The sequence below is a fragment of the Tetrao urogallus genome, assembly GCF_951394365.1.
Source record: "Tetrao urogallus genome assembly, chromosome: 20".
In the NCBI taxonomy this organism is placed as follows: Eukaryota; Metazoa; Chordata; class Aves; order Galliformes; family Phasianidae; genus Tetrao; species Tetrao urogallus.
In genome coordinates, this window is record NC_136833.1 from 9,004,836 (window position 1) to 9,029,141 (window position 24,306).

Consider the following 24,306-nt stretch of genomic DNA (forward strand, 5'->3'; position numbering starts at 1 on the left):
GTCCTGAGAAAGCCGTACTTTAACGATTCACTCAGCCATGGTGAGTTGCTAAATATTTGTCTTCTTACAATAGCTGCACTGAAGCGCACCTAGAGCTGGAGGCAGTTTTATGATCGCTTTGAAACAACTGCAAAGGGACCTTGAATGACTTTCCCAACATGCAGAATGCAGTGCGTTTGGGTAAGAAATGCCTGAAAAGAAATCTGTTGTACACAAACCTGCAAGTAATCTGAGACTGAAATGAAGCAGAAAACAAAACACAAAACTCTCCTGACTCTGGATGCCATTTCAGCCCTCAAAAAAAAATTAAGACTGTGGAGATGGACAAAGCTGTCAGCTCACAGCAGAAGCCATCCGAGAGCTGCAGGTGCTGTTGGGTGCAGAGGCACAGAGCACTGAGATTAAAGCACCGCGGCCTGCAAAGCACCTGAGACATTTCCCTGGTCAGACATCCTGCAGACAGAGCTGGAAATAACCACGGGTGGATGTTGGGAAGTGCACTGCTGGCAAACTGGCAGGGATTGTGCTGTGCTGGAGGAGAGCAGCGAGCCGCAGATCGCTCCGGTCAGTGCTGGAGCAGAGCACTACTGCTTTCCTGTGGGTCCCAGCGGGCGATGCCCTCCCATCTCAAGCACTCGGGAAGCCACAGACACTGCACCTGTTTCCAGGATCGGAATCGAGCTCCAATTTATCAACTGATTGCACAGGGAACCATCCTGCACTGGATGTTTTCACAGCCCTGAAACTATGACTTGGTACCTCCAACACAACGGTTTCCACTATGCATGATTTTCAGCCCCAGGTGTCACCACAAAGCCCTGCATCAGATCGGTGTGGAAGGGATGTGAAAAAGATGAGATGTGTCTGTAAGTCACAGCTAACCAGCCTCAACGTTCCCCAAGCCCAGACAGCCCCATCCTCTTGGTTGGGGAAGCTCTTCCTACACCTAAGGAAAACAAGTGACAGCAGCTGAGTGATGAGAACAGGGACGCTTCCTGCAGCGTTTCCTTCCCTTAGAATTTGCTGTGCTTTTTCTTACAGAGAAGACACCGATCCTTGCACACTCACTGCACTCACTCCCTGAGCACTGCTCTGTCTGAGCAGAGAACCTACTGAGTCTTCTGCTAAAATAAATGTCAAATCAGAGCTAATTTTAAAATGCATCTGTAACCTCAAGACAGCACTACATTGAGCAAGGTTCTTCGACTACTAACTCACCTCGGCATCCTTCTGCAGAGCTCTCTGCACACACTGAATGCATGTGAGGCACTTCTCAACACACTGTTCCAGCAGAGAGCTGCATGTGGGGTACAGAGCAGAGCTGCAGGGAGCAGGTGGAGCTCCAGGAGCTCGCTTATCGAGCGCCCGTTCCTGCAAACTGCCGTGTTAGCACAGACCCGATCGTACATTAATCCACGTGCAACAGGAAAGGTCACCACTGAAAGATAAACTCTCTTCTGATGAACTCTTGAGAAATTTCTAAGTCAGGATTCATTATGACATTTGCCTTAGCAAGCTGTGCACTGCACTAACGAGGATTCAGATGCCTCTCTGGGAGGGGAGACGGAAACAGATGGGTAAAGCACAGCAAGCTGGATGCTAAAATCCCACCCAAATAAACTCAAGTCAGTGAAGGTAAAGAGAGAGGGAAAGGGTTCAGTAATCACTGCTGTGCTTGTTTTACAATTATTCTACAAAGATTTCAAAAGTTGAAGAAAAAGCAACACGAAGAACAGCGCACAACCCGTGGCTGCACTCCCTACTACTACACAGGCAGAAGGAAAACCTCAACTTTGCAAGAAACCACCCATGATTTACTGCATTTCCTCCTCAAGAAGAGGCAGAATACTTCAGGATGAAATACAGCACCCTGTCATCGCAGCCAGAAATGCATCTCCTCACAGAGAGAGCAGCCGAGCACTGCCTGCAGCCGCTCCTTGCCCACAGCCGTCCCCATGGCCGTCCCCTCCCGCAGGCACCAGAGCAAAGCGGCCGGCACCATCAGCAAGCACTGAGGCAGCACTCCTGAGGACTGCCCAATGACAATCAACCACCTCCCGGGGAGGGCTCATATTCCCTGGGACACAATCAGTGCTGCTGAGCTGATCTGCTTCTGGCATTGCTGGAAGCAGAGTTTGGCCACAGGCCCTGGTGGAGGTGCTGCTCAGAGCGGGTGATGCTGCTGAACAGAGCACAAAGAGCAAAGCTACACATGTAAAAAAAAAAAAAAAAAGAGAGAGAAGAGTGAAATATTCCCCTAGAAACACATCCTCATTTACAAAGCACGCACCTGCTCATGTTTCCAAGAGAAGCAAACACAAGAGGCTCCACACAATAACATAAAGAAGCAAGCCAAGTGGAAGCGCCCGTTCAGCCCCTGCCCGCAGTTCTCCCTGCGCCTGGTGCAAAGCCACGGCACGTTGCTCCTCCGCTCCCCGACGGAGCCCTTCCGTACCAACACGCTTCTGACAACTTGTTGATCCAGAGCTCTAATTTCTGCATGACTCTCTCATCTGCCATAAACAGCCACGCGCAATTTGGCAGGCATTTCTACCACCAATGTTTATGATAATAACTCCACGTGCTTGAAAGCAGCAGGAAATTTTCAATATAACTATCATTAAGACAAAATGCTTTAAATCAAAGCCATTACCCACTACCAAGACTCAAAGCTCACAAGATTAGGCTGTTTTTATCTTTATGAAAAATTCATCTAGTGTGCTGCAAACATCAGCTTCCAGCTTGAAGGAGGAAACAATAGGGTAACATTTAGCATGGTGATGGAACGGCTACGGATCGGGGCAGGGAATGGGCCAGGAGGACAGCTGGGACAGCAACAACACCATGCTTGGGGCATTTGATTCAGCTCACCCGGGATTTAATTTGATTCATGGCAGTTCAGAGGATCTGCCTGGATTTTTGCAAAAGGAACAGCACCTGTAGCTAAAGAGTAGTTAGATCTAATTCCATGAGATATCAGGGTAACTACAGGCAGCCATGTGGAGCAAAGGATGCTTTCAGCTACTTCCTTAAACCTCTCTGACACTGTGCTGCAGTACCTGGAAGTTGGGAATTTCCCCAAGAGGCACCCAAGCATTCAAACCTGCTGTACTGACTTTGAAAGAACCAAGTAAAAATGCTGCAGAGGACACTACTAAAAACCAGGGCTACTGGTGCAGCACAGATTGCTTCCCTCCTGATTTCTCAGGCATCCCATGTGTCCTGAAGCATGAACACCAATGACCACATCTTCGTGCATGACTAATGGACCAGCAGGCACAGTGTGATGCTGATACTTTAAATAACAGCCACAGGATGGGGCGCAGAGAAACTCCTGCACTGCATGCAAAGCTCAATCATTAGTGCTGAGAGCCTCACAAGTACCCTACCAGTAGCCAGCACTGCACCCACCTCAAGGAGAGCTGGGGCAGCCCTAATTCCTTGAGCACTCACTGCTGCAGCTGAAGAGAGCTCGCACCTTGCTGTTCTGAGATGCTAACTGCCCCGATGTGATTTACTCAGCCATGGATGTACAAATTAATGTCAGTGTGAAATAAGACGTCAGTGCTCCTGGTTTTTGCTTGCCATTCAGATTGCAGGAGTGCACAGACACAGCATTAAGAATTCAGTGTTTGCATCCAGACTCTTTTGTTATATCCCAGCCACTGCACACAGCTCCTGCTGGAGGCACAAACACATTTGTTTGTGGTCAGGCCAAACTATCAGAGGCATCACTTTTCTCTACCTGCCCTTTTACATGCAGCTTTATTTTATGTCTGAGACAAACTGCACGCGGCACACCTCCAGTTCAGATCAATGCTCAAACTAGAAAATGTCTCCAAAATAATGAGCTGGAAACACACAGACATCCTAGAGAACAGCAGCGTACAAACAGCTCCCAACTAGCTGAGCACAAAAGTGGGAGACAGACAGGAAAGCAGAGAACCCAGCACTGCAATTAGAGACACTGCTCAACACAGCACTGTGCAGAGCTGTACGGGGCTGTGCTTCGCTTGTGCTCCTTCCCAGCAGACCTGAAAAGCAAACCCCTCTTGGTAAGCCCCACGGCAGGCAGATCCTCTGTCACTGCTGACAGCTGGAGGCATTCTTCCCAGGACAGCCAGGTTTTGGTGCTGCCTGTGGAGACCCAGCACAGCCCCAGGGAGGGCCGGGCAGCCCCCCGCCCGCAGGGACAAACCGCAGAACAACCGCGGGGCTCATCAGCAAATTGGTGTGATGGGGCCGAGAGACGCCGCGAGCTGCTATCTGCCTTAACAAGACACTATTTGTACCATATTTTCTATCTGCAGTCACACTTTAAAAGGTTGTTCTGTCTCTGCAGCCCTTTTGGAAATGGCTTCACACATCGAACTATCGCCAGGATACTGACAGAAAGCAGCGGGAGGTGAGCAGGTTCCCAAGCACAGCAATTACAGCTGGAACTGAGCAGGGATGGGGCAGCGCCTGACCCCTCCTTATTCACACCTCCAGGCCTGCACCTAGCAGCAGTCCCAGCTGTTATGCACCACACTGGATGTGCTGGTGTGATGATGACAATTGTCATCCTATGGAACTGCTCCTGCCTCCGCTCCAGTGCTCCCCTGCTGTTACAAAGAGTTGCGTACACCCGAAATTCAAGTGGAGCAAATGCTTAAAAAACCCAACCCCTGTCCTTCGGTGCACCCTGCAAGCATGCGAGCAGCACCTGCTCCTGCTGAAGGCCTCACTTGGCTTCCTCAAAGCATCAGCCACATCTGGAAGCTGTCCATTGATTTGCCAAAAACAAACAAACAAAACAAAAGCACAACATTCATGTACTCAAGTGCAGCTTTTTTAAGTCCTGCACTTTCCAGCTTGGCTGTACCGTTTTTGCAAGCGATCAATATTTATTGCCTAATCACATTCTCTGTCCTGCAAGTTGGCAGTGCCACGCGCACCAAGCTGATGCGGAGGCCACACAAAGCTCCACTTGTAGGAGCTGCAATCAGGGAGCCAGTGCTTGTCACAACCCCACAAAAGGATTTCCTCTCGAGCAGCTCATCTTTAATCATTATAAAAGCACAGAAGTTTAATCCATTTTTGATGTAAGCGCTAATAGCTTTGTGTCCTTGAAGTTCAAAGTGGTCTTCGTGCATGTCGCTAATTAGCCGAGCAAGCAGCCATTCAGCTCCCTCTCATGTTTCTAATTAGATCCTTAACAACAAACAAATGTCGACCTTACAAAGGCTGTGCTACGTTTCCCTCCATTAGTTAAACACTTTGGGAGGGAGGCGGTTTCCATTTTTCTGCAATCCCCCAACCACCACAGCGGCGTTTTGGGCCGTGCTGCTGCCCCTCACTGGTGGTGTTTCCGCACAGCGCTGCGGGTGCTGAGCACTGGGGGCTACGGCCGTGTCCCCCACCTACATGGAGGCCAGCAAGTAAATCTGAGAGGTGATGGCTGTCCTGTTTGCCACCTTCAGCAAATCAGTCGCAGAAGCAGTAAGGCTGGAGAAGATCACCTCGTCCAACCGCCAACCCATCATGTCCAGTCACCGTCATTAAGGTTTGAGAAGACCTCTGAGACCACCAAGTCAACCCCACCCCCACCATGCCCACCATGCCCACCCCCAAGTGCCACACTGCTATGGCCTGGCAACACCGCCAAGGACAGGGACCCACCTGCTCACCGTACAGCCTGTGTCAGTGCCTGCCCAGCAGCCTTCCCTGTCCGTTCACCTGATGGTACAGCCCATTTGAAATCTGCTGTGTTCCGGTGCTTGCATGCTTCACACCAATTGCTTGGGACCGTCTCCCCTTGCTCTCTTTTGGTGCTGGCACCCCGGGCTGCCATTCCAGCAGCAGTGCCTGCGCTGCCCCGGGCTGGGCTGGTTGAGAGGCTCCCACCCTGCAGCAGCACAGGGCCAGCCAGCACTGCCCTGTGCACACAGGAGGCTGCAGCTCTCAGCATCGAGCGCCCGGCCAGCAGCAGGCTGGGCTGTGTGACCCTGTGCACAGCAGGCCTCCCCATCATTTTTCTATATAAAATGAGCAACAGCCAAACTAAGCAGAGACGCCACTTTCACCTCTTGCTGGGTAACATGAAATCTGTTGCTACTTTTACCATGGGCACCACATCTGCATTAATTGTTTACCACCGCCTGGACAGGTCTTTTATTAATATTAATGAGTAACAGGGAACAAAAGGCCCCTTTATTTTTAGCCCACTCTAATTGCGTAGTAATTACTCATCTACAAAACAAATGAGCCGAACTCCATTGCCATAGCAACAGAAACTCTGGCCTCCTACTGTAACGCATTAACTGGCTATCACTCCCGTTAATTTTAAATCGAAGCCTTTTGAACAGTAACAGACAATACAGGAGGAAAATCACAACAGCCCTGGGGCTGTAAGGCACCACAATGTGCAGGGACACCATCCCTCAGCCTGGGGCACCCACTTACCTGTGGGCAGCCGGGGGCCCCCCCTGCACACAGCACTGGGCTCCAACCGCCAGGAGACGCCTCTGAACAGCCCCAGCTGTGTGAGCAGATTGGTTTTAGAGCTCAGCTTCATGCACCCAAAGACCAATTCTGCATTCTCCTGAAACTCCTAATCCACCCTGCTCCTTGTGCTAATCCTGAGCCAGACGCATGCGAGCACTCGCTGCAAGGAAAAATGTCACTGCTTCTTTTTCACTTTTCTTTCTCTGAAATCAGGAAAAAAACCCAACAAACCAACAAACCCAACAGCATTGTAATTTCATACTTACTTCTAAAGCATTTAGGGTGAGGGTCAGCGGTGGGTCTGTAAAATGCATGCTATGTCACACTCAGAGCTGCGACTCTAACGGGGCTCAGCCCGCTGTGCTCAGTCCATCCCATGGCTGTGGGGGCATCAGCTCTGTGTGCCTGGAGGCAGCAGGGTCTCTGCTGGGACCTAATTCCCACTGAAAATAATTCTCCTGATTGAAAAGACTATTAAAAGTTAGCCACTAAATTCATAAAAGATTAACTTACACCATGCTTAAGTCTGCACATCAGAGGTGGTCACTAATTGCACAGGGGACGATTTATCAAGTGCGCAAGGTTTCCTATTATGAAATTATTGATTAAGGCTGATGCATTTAAACCACAACAGACCTCATCCAGGAGCCCTGTGCAGAGCGATTGCTGCTGTGGTTGAGGCCTAATCACGGCAGCACCAAATGGCTTTAAATCTGCCAAACTTCCTACATGGCCCTGGAAGGAGCTCAGCCCAAGAGGAAAAGCCGATGAGTGGGGCTCGTGTAGCCCGAGGAGAGAACCTCTGTGGGGCTGGAACCAGCCTGGATTGGCACAAGACCTCCCAGATGATACAAAACATAGAATCACAGAACCGTAGAGTCATTAAGTTTGGAGAAGACCTCCAAGATCACTGAGTCTGACCCCAAGCCACCCCACTGCGCACACTGACTGTGTCCCTCAACTCCACAACCCCACAGATCTGGAACACCAGGAGGGTCGGTGACCCCCCCATTCCCTGTGCCAGCACCTGACCGCCCTTTTGGAGAAGAAATCGTTCCTCATACTCCAACCTGACCCTCCCTGACACAACATGAGACCTTCACCTCTCATCCTACCCATTACCCGAGGCAGGGGCAGACCCCCAGCACTCTATAACCTCCTTCCAGACACTGGCCTTTGTGTTCCCCCTCTGCAAGTGCATGAAGAGGTGTGAGGTTCTCCATCCCACCGCTCCCTGCTGACTGCCTGCACCACTCTCCAGCACCGCCTGCCTCTGCAAGGAAGATAAGCAGAAGATAACATCTGATGCAGCCATTAATTTTTTGAAGCTCCAGCCGTGCAGAGCTCCGGTTGCCAGCCTCTGTCACATAATTACCGGCTGTTCCAGTGGAGTGAGAAATTTCAGCCTGCTTGCTGCTCCCAAGTGGTCTACTTGTTAGGTTCTGGCTTTTGAGATTACATAGCTTGGATTAAATTTTATGTACTTTTATATAGCAAAATAAAAGGAGGGGAGCAGTTCCATCTGAGCGGCCGTGCCGCAGGGAGCCCTCTCCGCAGGCCGCATAAATCCCTCACTGCCACATCACCTCCGCGCATCCCTGCTCAGCTCCGTGCTGGTGTCACCCCCCCCCGCACAGCCCAGCCGTGGTCCAGCTCTTTATGGCTGCAATTTGCCAACACTATGGGCGCCTAATGGCGATATTACATTTTTAGAGCACCTTCCTGAAGTGTAAGACAAGGATTCCTGAGCCCCTCACAATTTGTTGCTCTGCTAACTTTCAGATACGCTCTTCACTACATCACACGCCTTGTGCATTAAACAGTGGGTCCCCTGCCTCCTTGGCAGATCGAGATCAAAAGGGGACATAATTCTCCCTCTTGATACCCGAGTACCTCGGCTCCTCGGCAGCAATCAGGGAAGCGATACGGGCAGCTCCGATTGCTCCGCACAGGCTGCCTCTGGGTCAGCTCCATCCAAGCTGCTGCTTGGCTGATTTACTTGATGCTCTGTTAGAGGTGAGGAGCAGATACAAATTCTTAACTACACTTCGAAAGCCCCCAGAAAACCTTATTCCCTCTGGCAGCTGAACGCAGAGCCCCCAGCAGAGCAGGACCATGGGCTCAGCACAGTGCCTTCGCAGGAGGAGGAGGAGGAGGAAGCAGGGCGCACCCACCTTGCACACCCCAGCTGCTCCCAGCAGGGCGTTCTCTGACAACCAGCCAACGAAACAGAGAAACAAAGTCTCTATTGGGATCTCACCTGCTGCCTGCTAAACCCACAGACTAAACTTCATTTGGGAGAGTTCCCAAAGCCTCGTGCACACACCTGGGCACCGGAAGCAACGCCGCTCGCTGGCTCGACGGCAAAGATGCAGAACTCGTCTCAAGCTCCTGACGCCAATATTCATGAAACATTACATCTTCATTTACAAATGCTCCCTTAAGCTCGGTGACATGGCAATGAATACAAACCACCGCTAGCTCAGAGTCTCTGTTGCATAACAAGATTTAAGGTTTATGACCTAAAAACAATTGCTTTATGTCTTGGGACGGTCTGCGGGAAGCTGCTTCGCACACATGGTATTATTTAGACACCCAAATGGAGTGATTTGCATTCGGCACATCTGGTCTACAACTGCTAACAAATGATTCTATGGGCTAATATGGACGAGTAACAGGCTGATGGAGAAACCATGATTGTAAAATGATTTTTAAAATATCTTTTTAATATAAAATAAAAATTAGAGAATATTGTTATGCTTAGCATTTAAATTCCTAGGGGGTTTAATTTGAAAAAATACGGCAAATTTACTATCAACATAACAGCATGTGCGGGTTCTTGTACAGCCTACAGCTGCGTTCAATTTAAACTTCCAGATAATGGGATTTAACAAATGCAGGACTATGGATCCAAGCCTTTAGCAGCTCTCTGCTTTGTTAATAGCCCTACGCTCTCAGTCAGACCAAGGCTATGCTTTTAACTGCCGCGCTATTTCACATTGATGGCACCTATAATATCAACTCAACAATGCATGTTCTACAACTACATCTACTGCTACCAGTACGACTACTACAGTGCATGCATTTAGTTCAGTCCCACAGATACATACACTCTAAGAACAGGCAAGGGGAGATGTGAAATGTTTTACGGGACGACAGGTGTTTTGTTTTTTAAGTAAGGGAAATTAATAAAAACATCAAAAGAAAGAAAGTGTACAAAAAAATAGAGACATTTCTCAAGAGTTGATATGAGTCGTTTCTTGAACCGTTTCGTCTGAACAAGCAAAAAACATGCAACCAGCTGCTACTAACAAGAAGCTGGACACTGAGAGAGGATTAATAGGTGTGGACAAACCTTCCCGCTGAGAGCGCTCAGAAGAGTGTTTGAGAGGAGGTGTGCACGTCCGAGTGTAAGAGAGGCCGGAAAGTATGCCTCAGAGACACCCTCTCTCACAGCAGCCCCAACCAAGCAAGAGAGAAAACAACAAAACATAACTGCTCACACTCACCATCAAGGTCAGTAGCTTGCGTTACTAGATTCGTTATACTGGCAAGTATAAAGTACAGTAAGGGGTTGTCGGGGCGCGGGGCTCCAAGCCGGCAGAGGCGCCCCAGGTCCAGCCGTGCTGGGAGCCGTCGGAGCACCGCGGTCACCTGGGACAGCCGGGCACTGGCTGCTGAGCAGCGGGTCGGGCTGAGCTTACGGCCTTAGCGCCTTGATCTCTGGTCAGCAGGGAGGAAAGGCTGCTGGCAACAGGTTGGAAACTGGAAAAATCTCAGACTTGTGCATGAACCAAACGGGAAGGCACTAAAACCCTCTCCTGCCGATTTTTCGTTGGCTCGCTTCCTTCCAAGTTAATCCCCTCTCCCCCATGTCAAATGTAAGATAAAAATGTCCCCCCGATGGTTTTACTTTAAAAAATGCGTTTATAAGACAAAAATGCTGTACACGCAAAAAAATGTCAGGTGGATTTAAAAGAAATGTGACACTGATAGTGAAGTTGTCTAGGAGGAGTTTGCAGCACTCAGACTTTTACGTTTGCTTGTTTCCCATGGCTCAGGTCCCAATTCATTAAAAAAAATATTCAAGAATGGATGAGGTCATCAAAAGCAGCCGAGGGATCTGGCACGGCCCCACCAATGGGAACAGAGACTGAGAGCCCTCGGCCGTCACCTCCTTGTGGGGATGCAGCCGGGTCAAGAGCGGGGTTTAGGGCTGACATCGAGCACGAGCAGAGGAAAACGTCCCTTTCTGCTGAGCGCAGGACAAAGCTGCTGTGACAGAAAAGAGAACCTGTCTGACCTAGCATGGCAAACTGGTGGCTGCATCCTCACAAAAGAAAAAGAAGGGGAGAGGGAAGTGAAGAGTGAACAGGTCCTGTGCAGGTAACTGCCCTGCTGCCCAGCAACGCACAGGGTGCCACAAAGGGTCACCAGCCAGGAGCACTGAGGTCAGCAGTGTCTGCACAGCAGAGCTGAAGGGGATTGGCAATGAGAAGGCTGCAGTCTCCTTGGGAGACCATGAGGCTAAGCAGTGAGGCCAGTGGGGAACGCAGTGCTGTGCTGCCCACAGAGGGGCAGCAGCCTTGGGGCAGAGCAGCGGCGCCGCACTCTGGGCTGGGGCATGTATGAAGGAGGAGTGTGCAAATTTGCAAAGGGAAAAAGAAAAACCCAACCGGAAAGAAGAAAAACCCCAATCATTTTTTCTTGTAATGAATCGGGCTTATAGACTGTATCACAAGATTGATGGCACTCTACTGCTCCTGGATACAATTCACTACCATGGCTGAATGGAAGTGAGGATGTCCCTTCCAAAAGCTGCCTCTGGATGGAGATGACTACGTGACACACACCGTGCCTGGAGCAGGGCTGGCTGCGCCCCACGGCTGTGACAGACCCACCTCCCTCCTGCAGGTCTCGGGGTTGGGGGGGCTCTTGTGATTCGGTTTTGGAGTTTTGCCATTTTTATGCACACGGGCAATTTTGAGGCTTGAAAGACATTTCCAAACACCATACTGCTCTTTAAACTTGCCAGAAAGGGTGTTGTTAATTTCGGGTTAGATTTAGTTTTGTATTGCAAGTTCAAATAAAAAACGAAAAAACAAAACAAAACAGAAAACCCAACAGAAGAAAAACCAAAAAACACTCAAATTAAAGACAAATGATTTTCAGGCACAGAATTGATCAATGCTCAGTTCAGTTGTAATGGGCACCAAAAGCACTCCGATTAAAAAAATAGTAATTATCAGGGAAGCAATGTTAATCCAGCCAAACCCTCTGTGCCTTGCTAAGGGGCAACTCACCAGGTCTGTTTGTACGTAAAACAAAACCTGAAGGGCAAAACATGAGGAAAAGGCAGAAACAATGAAATCTGTTTTCCTGAAATCATAAGCAAAATCATTCTCTTTTTTTCCTTTTTTTTTTTTTTTTTTCCTTTTTTTTTTTTTTTTTTTTTTTTTTTTAACTTTTGAAAACTTTTGTTTCCCTCGGTTAAGGGGCAGTGGGAGGAGCGAGGAGATTGGGACCCCCACAACCAGTCTGGCAAGTCACCCCTTAGGCGCTCTCTACATGCCACAAAATGGAACTGGTACAGATAATCCTTTGTAGCCTGCAAGCAGTGCCAGTTTGCATGGAACGGAGTTCTCCTGGTGTCTTGCTTTGGCCTCCACGGCATCAGGCTCACACACTGGGGCCCGTGCCCTCCTCCTGACCCAGTATGCAGCGGTTTGGTCGGTTCTTTCCTGGAAGAGCCCGGTTCACCCAGGGCACCACCAGGAAAGTCACCGAGAAACCCCCACGTCAGGACTGCATCATGGGTGAGCTGGGAGCAGCCTCCAACGCCGCGGCCTCCGCCCGGCACAACACCCAGCGGCCGACCCCTGCAGCGGGCCCTGTGCCGGGGAGGCCGAGCACAGCGCTGCCCCCAGCCCGGCCCCGCGCCTCGTGCACCCACGGCCCTGCGGGATGGGACAGGCTGGTGGCTGGGCTGCCCAACCGGCAGCTCACTCATGAGTGCACTGAACGCTCCACGACCTCAGCAAAGCGCTAATTTGCACCTTTATCTGAATTTGAAGCCCAAAGTAATAACGGTAATTGGCAACGATTGATTTATTTCCCTTAAGGGGAAAAAAACGGAAGTGTTCGGAAGGACGGGAAGAAAAGCTTTGGCGTTTCCATGAGAAGCGGCCGGCGCACGGCAGGAAATGGCACACGGCCACCTGCGTGGGACCGACCCGCGGCGCCGGGGAGCAGAGCCTGCCCAGCCCGGCCCTCACCTTCCATGAGAAACGAAAACTTTCTTTCGCAACACCGCAATTCTTTTTTCTTTTGGGTGTCCTTTATAATCTCGAATTTAAACAAAAGAAACCAACGTAATAAAGGGATAAATAAAGAAGCAAATCAGAATATCTACCCTGGTTTTGGCAGTTCTGACGCCAATCTCCTGCAAGGTGCTCCAGGCCCGTGGCCTCTGCTTGTAGTTTGGGGTTGGGATTTAGTTTTTTTTTTTTTTTTATATCTTTTTGATCGATTGGTTTCAGATCCCCAGGATAAGCGTGAGGAAAATCAGAGAAATGATGGAGAGCTGCAGCCACACAGAATACCGACAGAGCTTTTACCTGACCCTGCACTCTGAGGGTTTGCTCTTCCACGGGCCCCCCTACCTGATCCTCTTGCTGCCGCCACGGCCGCCGCTGCTACTGGTCCATAAGCCGCTGCCGGAAAACCTGGCCGTGGAGAAAAGGAGAAGGGTAAAGAAAGAAGCCGGCGGCACCGCGCGCCTCTGCGGGGCGTCTGCCAGGGCAGTGCTGGCACACGGTTCCTGGGCACGGCGCTGCGGGAGGTGAGGGGCCGGGGTGACCTCGCAGGGCCCCCACAGCCAACATCCCCTCCAGCAGGCAGGGCCGGCCCGTGCACACAGCGACGGCTGCATTTCGGTCGCTGCTTATTTGCAAGTGATAATAACGTGCCGATCTACAGACAGAGCAGTAATGGAAAACGGGGGAAGGGTCTCGTGTCAAGATCACAGATTTGCTGGGATCAAGCAGAAAAAAAACTCAACCGGAATGTAATTTAAAAAAGAAAGAAAGGAAAAAGCTTTTGATAGCAAAACAGCCGCAGATCAAGGAGCTTGAAGACACACACCCTGCTACAGGGGGCTGCAGATGAATGAAACGCTGCTACCAAGATTTCAGACTCGGTTTCTTTACTTAATTAATATTAACAGATCTCCAGAGGCTTTGACTTTCTATATATATTTTAAGAGGGCAATGGCGAGGTCCAGGCAATCAACAGGAACCCCCAGTACCCTGTGCTGCCACATCAACAAAGCACTTGGAGCGCTCCTGGTCCCTGGGAGCTCCTGCTGTCAGCCAGGACAGCCGCTGGTGCAGCCTCTGCCTCAGCACTGCCCTCAGCAGCTCCGGGACTCGGGACCACAACTGCTTCGCGGTGCTGAAGAACCACAGAAAAACAACTGAGCCAAGAGAGAAGAGAACAGCAAGCTGAGAGATGGAGAGAGCGAGAGCCAGAGAAACCTGCCAACTACAAGCCTGCTACCACTACCATCCTACCTACGGGGAATCTACCAAGGGCACGAGCAGAGAGCAGCTAGGCTAGAGTCACTTAAGGCTACTTAAAACATTGATTAAAAAACAGACATACTTGCATTTAAATATGGTAATAGGGCTGTTGGGGGAAAAGAGAAAGTCTAGGTAAATGTATATGCAGGGTAACCCAGGCAGCTGCTCCCTGCGTACAGAGCCCATGCACAGCACAGCAAACCCTGCTACTTAACACCTACATGATTTGTTCATTATGTTGATGAACTGCTATGATCTCTGAGGAGCAGGATACAGAGGGAAGCACTTTCACATCAGGGGATGTTATAACCAAACACCAGAGTGCTAAATTCATCCCTGTTGGGATGCCCTGTTTGGCTCCCTCCAGCACATGGTAGCAGAGTTGCAGTAGCCTGGAGCAAGAAGACCTTGATGTTAGAGAATCAAACCAGCATTAGCCAAGAGGGAACACACCTGCAGGATGAGTGCATTGTTCTGGGGCTCTGTTTTTGTGCAGAGCCACGCTCAAGCTGAACGCTGAGCTGGGAGTGCATGGGACAGAGCAGTGCTCACAGCCTCCCCCCTGCCTACCACAGAGCACGTCCTGCTACCTCATCCCAAGCAGCGCCCACCACAACCCCATGCCATGCTCAGGACCAGCTGCCCACCAGCAAACCCATCACTTGGGGGCTCCGGAGGCCCTAAACCATCCGTAAGGGATCAGAGGAGCTGCAGATTTCCCAGGGAATCAAATGCCTCTGCCAAAACCAATCTAATACCTTTCACATCACCACGCATCTCCCGAAAGCAGCATAAAGGACAGGGCTGCAAAGTTTGTTTCTCTTGTTCAGCTGCCAGGGACTCTCAGTATCTATTTGAAATGCAGGACAAAAAGTTTTGCCATGCAAAAGGAGAACAAAATAACAAGGGTGGAGAAGGCTCTCCACAAAAAGAGCCTGAACAAAGCATCTATTATTGCGATCCGGAGCTCAGTACGGACAGATGTGTGAAAAATTAATCCCTCCTCCCTGAAAGAAAGCTGTTCTCTTGACTATGAGATGAAAGCCTCTGCGCCAGAGGCACTGCACAGCTCCATGCAATGGCACTGCTCGCGCCGGCCGGGACGGCTGCGTGGGGCTGCACAGGTGGGAGATGGGAGCAGAGGCTGATTATCTGTATTGGCAAAAGCCTGCTTACTAACACACACAGACGGGTTCCATCACTGGAGGATCCCTAAATCAATCCAACATGCTGAAAGTAATCAGTCCCACACACTGAAATTACATTTGCCAGGCGCTGCATTAATCAGCTCCTTCAGTCAAAAACAAATTTCCCACTCATCACGCTGCTGAGCACATTAATGCTGCGTGCTGTCTAAGAACACAGCCAATCCACTTCTTGTTCTTACGGAGCTCTTTGTCCCTGTGTCTCTCGGCAGTGACACCGTCTCCGTTTCACAGACGGTACAAAACGCAGCACAAGGAGCAAAGTCACTTGGGGAAAGGTATTTGAAAAAGGGAACCACTGTGCTGGTTTCTGTGCCCCCCAAGGGACCTCCCTGTTGCAGAACCTCCCCCAGGTCCCACCAGCACCTCGGGGTGAGGATGCCCTCCCGTTCCCAGCAGCCACAGCCCCTTCCCCTGTGCCTGAGTTTGGCCCATCACAGGTACCCACACAGCTCCCCACACGCTGCTCCCCGGCAGCTCTGAAGCTCCACGGGAAATGGAAAGGGGTGGAAGGAGAGATTTCCTCATAATCACGTTTGCATGAGGGGCTCCAGACTTGCAGAAAAGATCCCTGCCCTCCTCTGTGAGTCCTCTGCATATAATTACAGAAAACAAGATAGCAAAGCTGTTCAAAAGGCCCAAAGTGCCTACTTCAGGCACTGCAATTAGAAGGTATTTTACAATAAATGTTTTCCACGGGCTTACACACTGACCAGGAAAGCCCTGAGGATTCACAGCAATTTCATGCTCTCTTATTGTTCAGAACGAGCCAAAGCCAGTGTTTGGAGTTCAATTTCTCACAGATACATTTTTCTGCTTCCCGCACCAACAGTTTCCCTATAAATGCCAAAGCAGCCCCATGCAATGGGGCACAGACACGTCTGTTTCCAGAAGCCCTACCCTATGGTCACAGCTCGAGGCAGCAGCCGTCTCCACGCCAGTGCCTTCTGCAGCACAGAAACAAGTCAGGGAGCAGCAGGCTGGCAGCAGGACAGGAGCTCAGAGGGCAGCATGAGGCCAATGGGGCAACCAGCAATTGCTTTGGACCACGTCCCACTCAGCCCTGAAGCACACACGATGCTGCACTGTAGGAACACTGGGACAAGAGCAACCACACCCCCCAAAAGTCACGAGGACCAAGATATCCCTTTTCCTATCAATAAATACTATGCAATTTTCTCTGCTTCCTACTGACTAAAGCACGTGGGCACATGAGGTCGCATGGCAAGAGTCTAGCAATGAGCACATGTAGCCTCAGCACCAGACTTCAGAAAAACCACCAAAATTATTACAGAATCACAGAACGGATGGAGTTGGAAGGGACCGAAGGCCATCAGATCCCACTGCCCGGCAATGCACAGACACTCACAGCTCCATCAGTGCTCAGGGCTGCCTCCCCTGACCTTGGCTGTCTGCAGGGACAGGGCAGCACCACCTCTATGGGCAGCCTGTGCCACCCCTACTGTAAAAAACTTCCTTACATCCAACCGGAATCTCCCCTCTATGTAGTTTGGCCACTTGGCCTGTCACAATGGATCCTGGGGAGCTCCACTGATATCCCAGGGAAAAAAGCACCAAGTTGCCAATGCAGAAATGCCTGCAGGTGGAGCAGGAGAAGGGGAACCGATGCCCTCCTTTCACACAGCGTTACCAGTGGCTTTGATCAGCGCAGGAGAGCAGCGTGAGGCTCATCACAGCTGTCATTTCAGATGGGTTCTCGCCCGCATTATTCTTTCCATTAGGCAGCGTTATCCTCTTTGTCGGATCTTTAGGCTTCATTTCAAAAGTATCAGACTCGCAACCATGAAGCAGAAGAGCCCGCTGCCTTTTTTGGGAGGCAGGCAGGCATGGGTCCAATTTACCCGACACAAACACAGCCTTTAATGGTGAGCACACACGAGGGAAAGCTCAATCCCAAAACAATCCCTTCACGCTCAAAACTTTCATCTTTCAGTCCTCCATCTCCCCCCCCCCCCCTTTTCTACAAGGAACAAAAATGAAAAAGAAAACGCAGCCGCCGTGTCAAGCTTTAGATGAACAGCCAACCACTCACCGCTGGAGGAACACACCCAGAGAAATCAAACTCCATCTAGGCTCACTGAAAGATCAGGACAGCACCTGACCGCTCACAACCCGCTGTCGTGCTTTAGGAGCAATGATCTCTCCTGGATTTGACTGCAGACCCCACGAAGCTCTCCCACAGAGCAGCATGGCGCCGGGCAGCGCTCATGGGCACGCAGTCTGCTGCCCAAGCTTCCCATCAACTCCACCAACACTTTAAGCATCCCCAGGCCTGCCCAGAGTTATCCTGACAGCCCCATTAAGCGCTTCCCTTTGTCTTTATATGCTGTGGTACATCAAGCTTATTAAAATCTATTTCAGCAGGTCAGAAAATTAGCGAACTTCAGATTCAGCACATCGCGCATAATGGAAACCTCATTAGCAGCCCTCTGTGATTCAAGGCACAGCCGGCTGCTGTTTGAGATGTGCGACGCGTCGCAGGTCGTGCTGGGGAAACGCTCCACGTCAGACACGCCGCGCGCCGCACCGGATGCGTGCTCGTGTTCTTGTGAGCAAATATTTCTGCTCTGGAGTTTCAACAAAACAATAAAATCCAAATATAGTTAATTCGAAATTTGGCACTTGCGCTTTATGTACAGCGAACGACCCATTTTTCAGCTGTTTACCGCTCTCAGGCCACGGTTTTTAAAACGAGAATGATGCACTTTTGCCCAGTAATTACTTTATGCATCGCTGAGACAAAGCCTTGTTTGTCTCCAAATTATCGTTCCGTGTCATTTCGAGTGTAATAACCCTTCTGCAGTTATTTCACCAGGCAGAAAACTGGGGAAGTTCTCAAAGGCAAATGGCTCGTTTTCAGTAAAGTATTCATATAAAAACAAAAAACAAAAAAACAAAAGCCACAAAAAAAAGAAAACCCCCAAAACCAAAGCAAGGGCCGCTAGCTGCCTTAGTCTATTTACTCTCCTTAAGGCATCCACTCAGCTCCTCAACTGTGACTTACAAACACTGCACCTCCCACCACCCAATGCTTCAGCTTCATACGTAATCTTCCCTAATTTCCTAATCTGGTAAAACACAGGGAATTATGAGCTTCAGGTGAAAGCAGCTCATGTGCATGAAAGAGAATCTCAACTAAATCGCTTCCTAAAAGCAAGTAATTCTCTTTAGTACTAAGCTGATTGCCCCACTGAAAGCATTTCTCATTCTAAAGCCCAGAGCCAAATGCTTACCATCGATATCCAATAAACAAGGTCTATAGAAGAGGAAGGCTGGCAGCAGGAGGAATGCCTGTGGGCTCCCCCAGCCCCAGCCCAGCAGCGCTGAATTGTCACCTGCTGCTAACAGACAGGGCAGGGTGGAGGGAAGAGCATCATGGCATGTATTTAAAGTTCAGCAAAGCGGCGCTGATTTGCTTAAAGCCTCATCTGAGTGCTTCGATGGTATGGAAAATGAGCTATTTTGTTTAAACAGCTTGCTTAAATTTTTATGAATGATCTAAACTATCTGGGTAAGTATTATTAAAAGACGGATCCCAGGCTATGAAAAAACACATAAGAAAAACCCACGTCTGGAAGCTGGAGCTGGAAGAACCAGAGCGTAAGGGAGGCAGCTCCAGCAGAGAGATGATTAAGCAGAGGGCCGGCAGCTCTGCACCCTGTACGGGGTCCCAGGAGCAAAAGCCACTCCTGATGCTGCACCACAGCCATGTGGTCAACACATCCCTGCAGCTCTGGGCTGGAGGAACCACTGCTGGGCAGCTCAGACCCACGTCACAAAAACAGGCTGAGCAGAGGATGGTGAGGCTCAGCCTGAAGCCCTCAGAGCAGCGCTGCAGTGCCGACAGAGCGCTGCTTTGGGGAGGAGGCGCACCTGGAGGCGACTGGACGCTTCAGTACAAGCGTGGAACCCTATCACTAAATGCCTCTGAAAAACATTCACATTGGAACGTTTTCCTGCTTTATGAAGAATTACCTCTACGAGTTCTTTTTCAGCCCCTCGCTCTATCTGTAACAGCCTTATGGCTAGGGATCAGGCCCTCAGCCTCTGCAGGTCCACACAGGCAAGCTGCCACACTCCATGCAGCTGGGCACGCAGAACCCCTCACAGCAGAACGGCATCTCCAGATCGCATCATTTGCTCCATGGGGTGATCTCTGCTTTGTCCCACACGTTCTGCTCGAGTTACAGCTCTTAGCTGTTGTAAATAACTCCCGTTACATTTCCCGGTCTCTGCTCACCACACAGTCGCACAGGAGCAGCAGGCTGTGAAGTTTGCTCCTTCCTGTCCTCCTCGTCCTCTTAGGACCACTCATTCCCACAGCAATGGCTGTGGATATTTACAGCCTGGCTCTTGCACAGTTCAGTGAGCAGCTGGGAATGGGCAGCGGCTCCCAAGGTTGGCAGTCAGGGTGCTCCTCCTGCTCAGGCACCAAGTAAGGAAAAGCCTAAGGAAGGACAGGGCATGCTTTGGTCCTTCAGATGAGCTCTTTGGGGAAATCTTACCAGCACCTGCACGCAGCGCAGAGCCTTCTTCATGCCCTGCTGGCAGCTGGACCACAGACCAGGATCAGCGGATCCTCCTGAAGGCCTCCCCTCCAACTCAGCACCAGGATATTATTTGAAAGGGCAGAGGACATAAGAGGTGCGAATTTCTACAAAGCACTTCTGTGCAACACAAAAAAATAAACTCATAAACAAAAGATACCTATAAAAGGCAAAGCTGCCAAAGCTCTGTTTGGGCTCAGACAACAGCTCTAGGCATTCTTCTTTTCTTAATCAAAACAAAACACTTATCATCTCAATACAACTTGAAGGAGTACCTTCTGGCTGGGAATGCATGGGCTTTGCTACATTCATTCCTCAGTTTAGTCAGCTGCTCTTTCAGTTCAGTTGCTCCTCACTGCCGGGATGCAGCTGCACCAAGAACTCCTCAGCCTGTCCTTTGCCAACCAGAGAAACCCAAGCTCTTAATTTTTAGACCAGGTCAAGTCCATGGCCTTTGTTTTCATTGGTGGAAGCAAAACTAAGACTTCTGAAGAGCTATAATTAAGGTGATTCTAGCAGATTTCAAACGCGCTTTGTGAACCATTTGATGCCATGCAGGTGCAGTAATGTGTTTTTTTGGTGAACAAAAGCATGCAGCGCAGGGATGATGGCAGCAGACTTTAAGCTGTTAAGAAAAGGTTAGACAAAGGAGCGAGAGCAGCTCCAGCTTCATTCAGCATCTCGCTGACACAAGGCTTCACTAACTGAACAGACTACACCAAGTGTGCTTTGCATCGCCTCCTCCTATTCTGCAGCTGCCAGTAACTTCTGTCTTCCTTAATGTTAAGTTTGATCACTAAATTATCATGTCCAGACAAACACATTCCTTGTTAGACAAGTCTACAACTTGTGTAACAGCGCTTTACAAGAGCGTGTTAGAGAGCAGACTCCTTCAGTACTAACTTCACTACTCCCTGCAAGCAAGGAAACTACATGCAAGCAGCATCTCAGCTTTCGGAACTTCCCCATCACCTGAGCAGACAGCTGGGTGCTGGGGAACAGAAGGGAGCTTGGGATCCTGGCAGCACCACGCATGTTGGGCTGGGAGATGGAGCTCAGCCAGTGCAGCTGGGCAGAACCACAGCTCAGTCTTTGGAGGGGAGCTGCTCTGCATCTCTGCTGAGCGAACATCCTGCTCCCAGCCTGGCCAGGCCGTACCCAGCACCACACCAGGTGAAACTATGGACATGCTTGTTTCCTCCCAGCCTTACTGCACTTCTCTTAGATTACTTAAAAAGGAGCGGGGAACCAAGAGACCTGCAGGAACAAAGACAGCTCACAGCTTTGTAGCACTGCTGAATGTCCTCAGTACCAGAAAGAGGTAAGGAAGGAAGCTGCCCTTTCTTTCAGACGATACAAAAGCAGCCTTAAGCATGTCATTACTATAATCGTTACCTTTGCCTCTGGTACCAGCTCTTTTTCTTGACCCAGAAAGCAGCTACCACACCTATCAGGTAAGCATCACGAAGTAACTTTTAGGGAAGGACACCATCCTACTCAGAATCAACTGCTGATGAGTGAGCAGTGCGCAACTGCTATCAGGAAAGAAACTGAACTGAACTCTGTTCTGAAACTGAACTCTGTACATTAGCAGAAAGTTGGCTTGGTTTTAAATATTCTCATAATAATGGAAAGTCCCCGTTCAGACTCAGCTCCCTCGCACTGCGTGTCTCCAGCAGGAGCACAACGCAGAACCAGGCTCCAGGCTTTGCAGACTATGGGTTATTAAGGTGCAAGTGTTCTTACGGGAGCTCAGGAAAGTTTGTGATAATATCTGGCTTTCCCACCTCTTCCCACATACAAAGGCTTTAATAAACTTTAACAAACACACAAGCAAACAAACCCTGAATTAAAAAGAAATTTAAATTCCTGAGCTGAAGGCTTCTAAGCAACTCTGACATCCTCCAGCACCCGGGCAGTGACAGCAGATGGGCTCACAGTGACACCCACAGCGATGGCAGCTCTGCATTCTACAGCACCACTCGGGGCAAATGCTGCCATCGCAGCACAGGACTTTCTGCCATGACACTGCCCGCATCGTCCCTTCCATTTCCAAACAGCAAAGAGCCTCCTGCTCACCAGTGCTGGACAGGGATTTCTACCACAGCTACAGTTTGGTGCTCAAACCCACCTCGGTCTCTGCTGGGAATGCTGCAACCTTACGGGCAGACACTGCTCTACCCCAGCTATGAGTGCTCTGTCATTGCTTTTGTTTTAATTTTTGCTGCCAACACACCTCATACGTAACCATTCGTCTGCAGGCTCTTCCAAGAGTGGCTCACGTGCTGGGAGTGGTGGTGGTGTCATTCTTTTATTAAGCTGTCATTGGTACTGGTTATTTGGTGCATCCAAACCAAAATATTAAATCTGCAAAGCTAAGAGAGCAGCAACACAGCACATCCGTTGTAAACAATTTATTATTATTTTCTACCTCAGTTACTTACAGGAAAAAAGTCATTAAAAAAAAAAAAAGCACAGATGGACTATTTACAAAAAATGAGAAAATTCACAATAGCCGAAATGTTTGCAAATCATGCACACTAAGACAAGTTCACAAAAGCAAAGCAATTCATAGCAAAAAAAAAAAACAAAAAAAACAAACCCAAACAAAATAATAAGAAGCCATACAGATTAAAAAAGCTATTGCCTGCAGAAAAGTAAAAAGGAAACTAACCAATCGTTACATCAAGCATCTTTAATGAAATGAACAGCACAGCCGTGTATCGCAGAGCCTTTGACACCGACATTTTAAACAAGTGGATTAACAAACATTAAAATGCATTACAGTTCTACTGTAAGCATGCAATTTACTTCTCACAAACTTATAAGGTAGGTAGAAACACTTATAAAAAAGATACCATGTGTGTTTTCTACCCAAACCAGCAGAATCTGGTCTTGTTAAAGCGGAGCCAATGGACAGCAGCAGATCACCGGTTTGCAGTTCGGGCATTTGGGTGGAGATTGAGAGGTGCAGCACAGCTGAAAGCAGCACAGCAAAAGCCCCTCCTGCCCAAATTTAAGCAACCTGCTCACAATTTGCAAGCAAAAGCGACTGGAGGAGGTGGAAGCATCGCCCGCTGCAGGAGGCGGGGGGATGGCATTGAGGGGATGGCACTGAGGAGGGGGACGCTGCGGTTCAGTGGTGGCCACACAGAAGCCACCGACCCCAACCCCGAGGCAGCAGCTGCCCCAGGCAGAGCCGCCCCAGGCACAGCCAGGCACGGCCATGGGTGGGTGCTGCAGTGTGAGAAGAGCTCGCTGGGGACAATCCAACCCTGATCCATTGGAACCCCAGCAAGAGGAGACGGCGGCCTCGCTCCGCTCTCAACTTGTGCTGCTGAACAAAGTGCCAGCATCCCTCTGGGGCTGGCTGTGAGGCCCAACCGTTGTTTTCGCTCCCTGGTCAGAATTAACGCTTAAGAAGTTTGTGAGAAGTCATGCCTTCGTAATGCCCCTCTCCCCATCCCTGTGAGTTACATTCCAAGTGGGCATTAAAAACTCATAACAAAGCAGAGGGAAAAAATAACAAAATTAAAAAAAAGATTATAAAAAGCAAAACTCAAAGCAGTGAGGATATGGAGCCTTTAAAAAAATAAAGTAAAAAGTCCATTCAATCAAACCAGCCAGCAAGAGCAGCAATTTCTCAGTGGACATTGATATTAACATGGACCACCCAGGCTTTGTCTGTCTCTCTCTCTCTCATTAGCACTGTAGTAAACCCCGATTAATTTGTTATGCATCTTTAAGAACTAGTTGATAAAAATTATGTCTTGTGAAATCGGCAAATAGTCTGCAAAGTGAAATAAGAACAGAAATTAATAGATTAAACTGAAAAGATAAGTCCCAGAAATTAAAAAAAAAAAAAAAAAAAAAAGACACAGAAAGGGGAGTGATTGTAAAAAATAAATAAATAAAAAGAAGAGGCTAAGTGCTGAGTTATAAAGGCCTAGAGGAAAAAATAACGATGGGAGAAGATAGAACAGTCGAACAGTCGCCCAAGTGCCTGTGTGCGCTGTGCTGCAGGGCCAGCGGGCAGAACGGCAGATGTCAGACCCTGTGAGCAGGCTGCCCATGCTCCCCAACACCCCACGTCCCACCCAACGCCCTGTAGCCCCCCAGCGCCGCCGCACTCACTGCCCCAGGCGCCCTCCCGGCTCCATGCAGTGCACACTGCACACCGCCCGACCCCCAGCACAGCAGCAGCCCCCGCAATGCCATGAGCGGCGTTGCTCCCGGTGCCAGCCTGGCCAGGAGCTGCTGCTTCTCCTGCCAGCCCCGTTTTCGAGCTGCCCCCGGTGCAGGCAGCATGGCCAGGCTGGCACTGAGTGCAGCACTCGCTGGAGGTAACGTTTCTCTTTGATTTTCTCCTGTGCCACAATCTCTGCAAGAGAGTGAACATAAGCAGACAATCATGGGAAGATCACCCAAACCTCCAGGACAGCGTGTGTCAGGATGGCTGAAGCTCAA

The 24,306-nt window shown here is 49.7% G+C and overlaps 1 protein-coding gene across 1 annotated transcript in view; it reads right to left on the reverse strand.

Annotated features, from left to right (window-relative positions):
- MSI2 (musashi RNA binding protein 2) overlaps positions 1-24,306 on the reverse strand; it is a gene marked incomplete at both ends in the record, with an annotated part of 188,644 nt that overhangs the window by 5,386 nt on the left and 158,952 nt on the right. Inside the window, 1 exon segment of the mRNA XM_079544972.1 lies at positions 13,149-13,211. Within this exon segment, the coding sequence (XP_079401098.1) occupies positions 13,149-13,211 (63 nt within the window).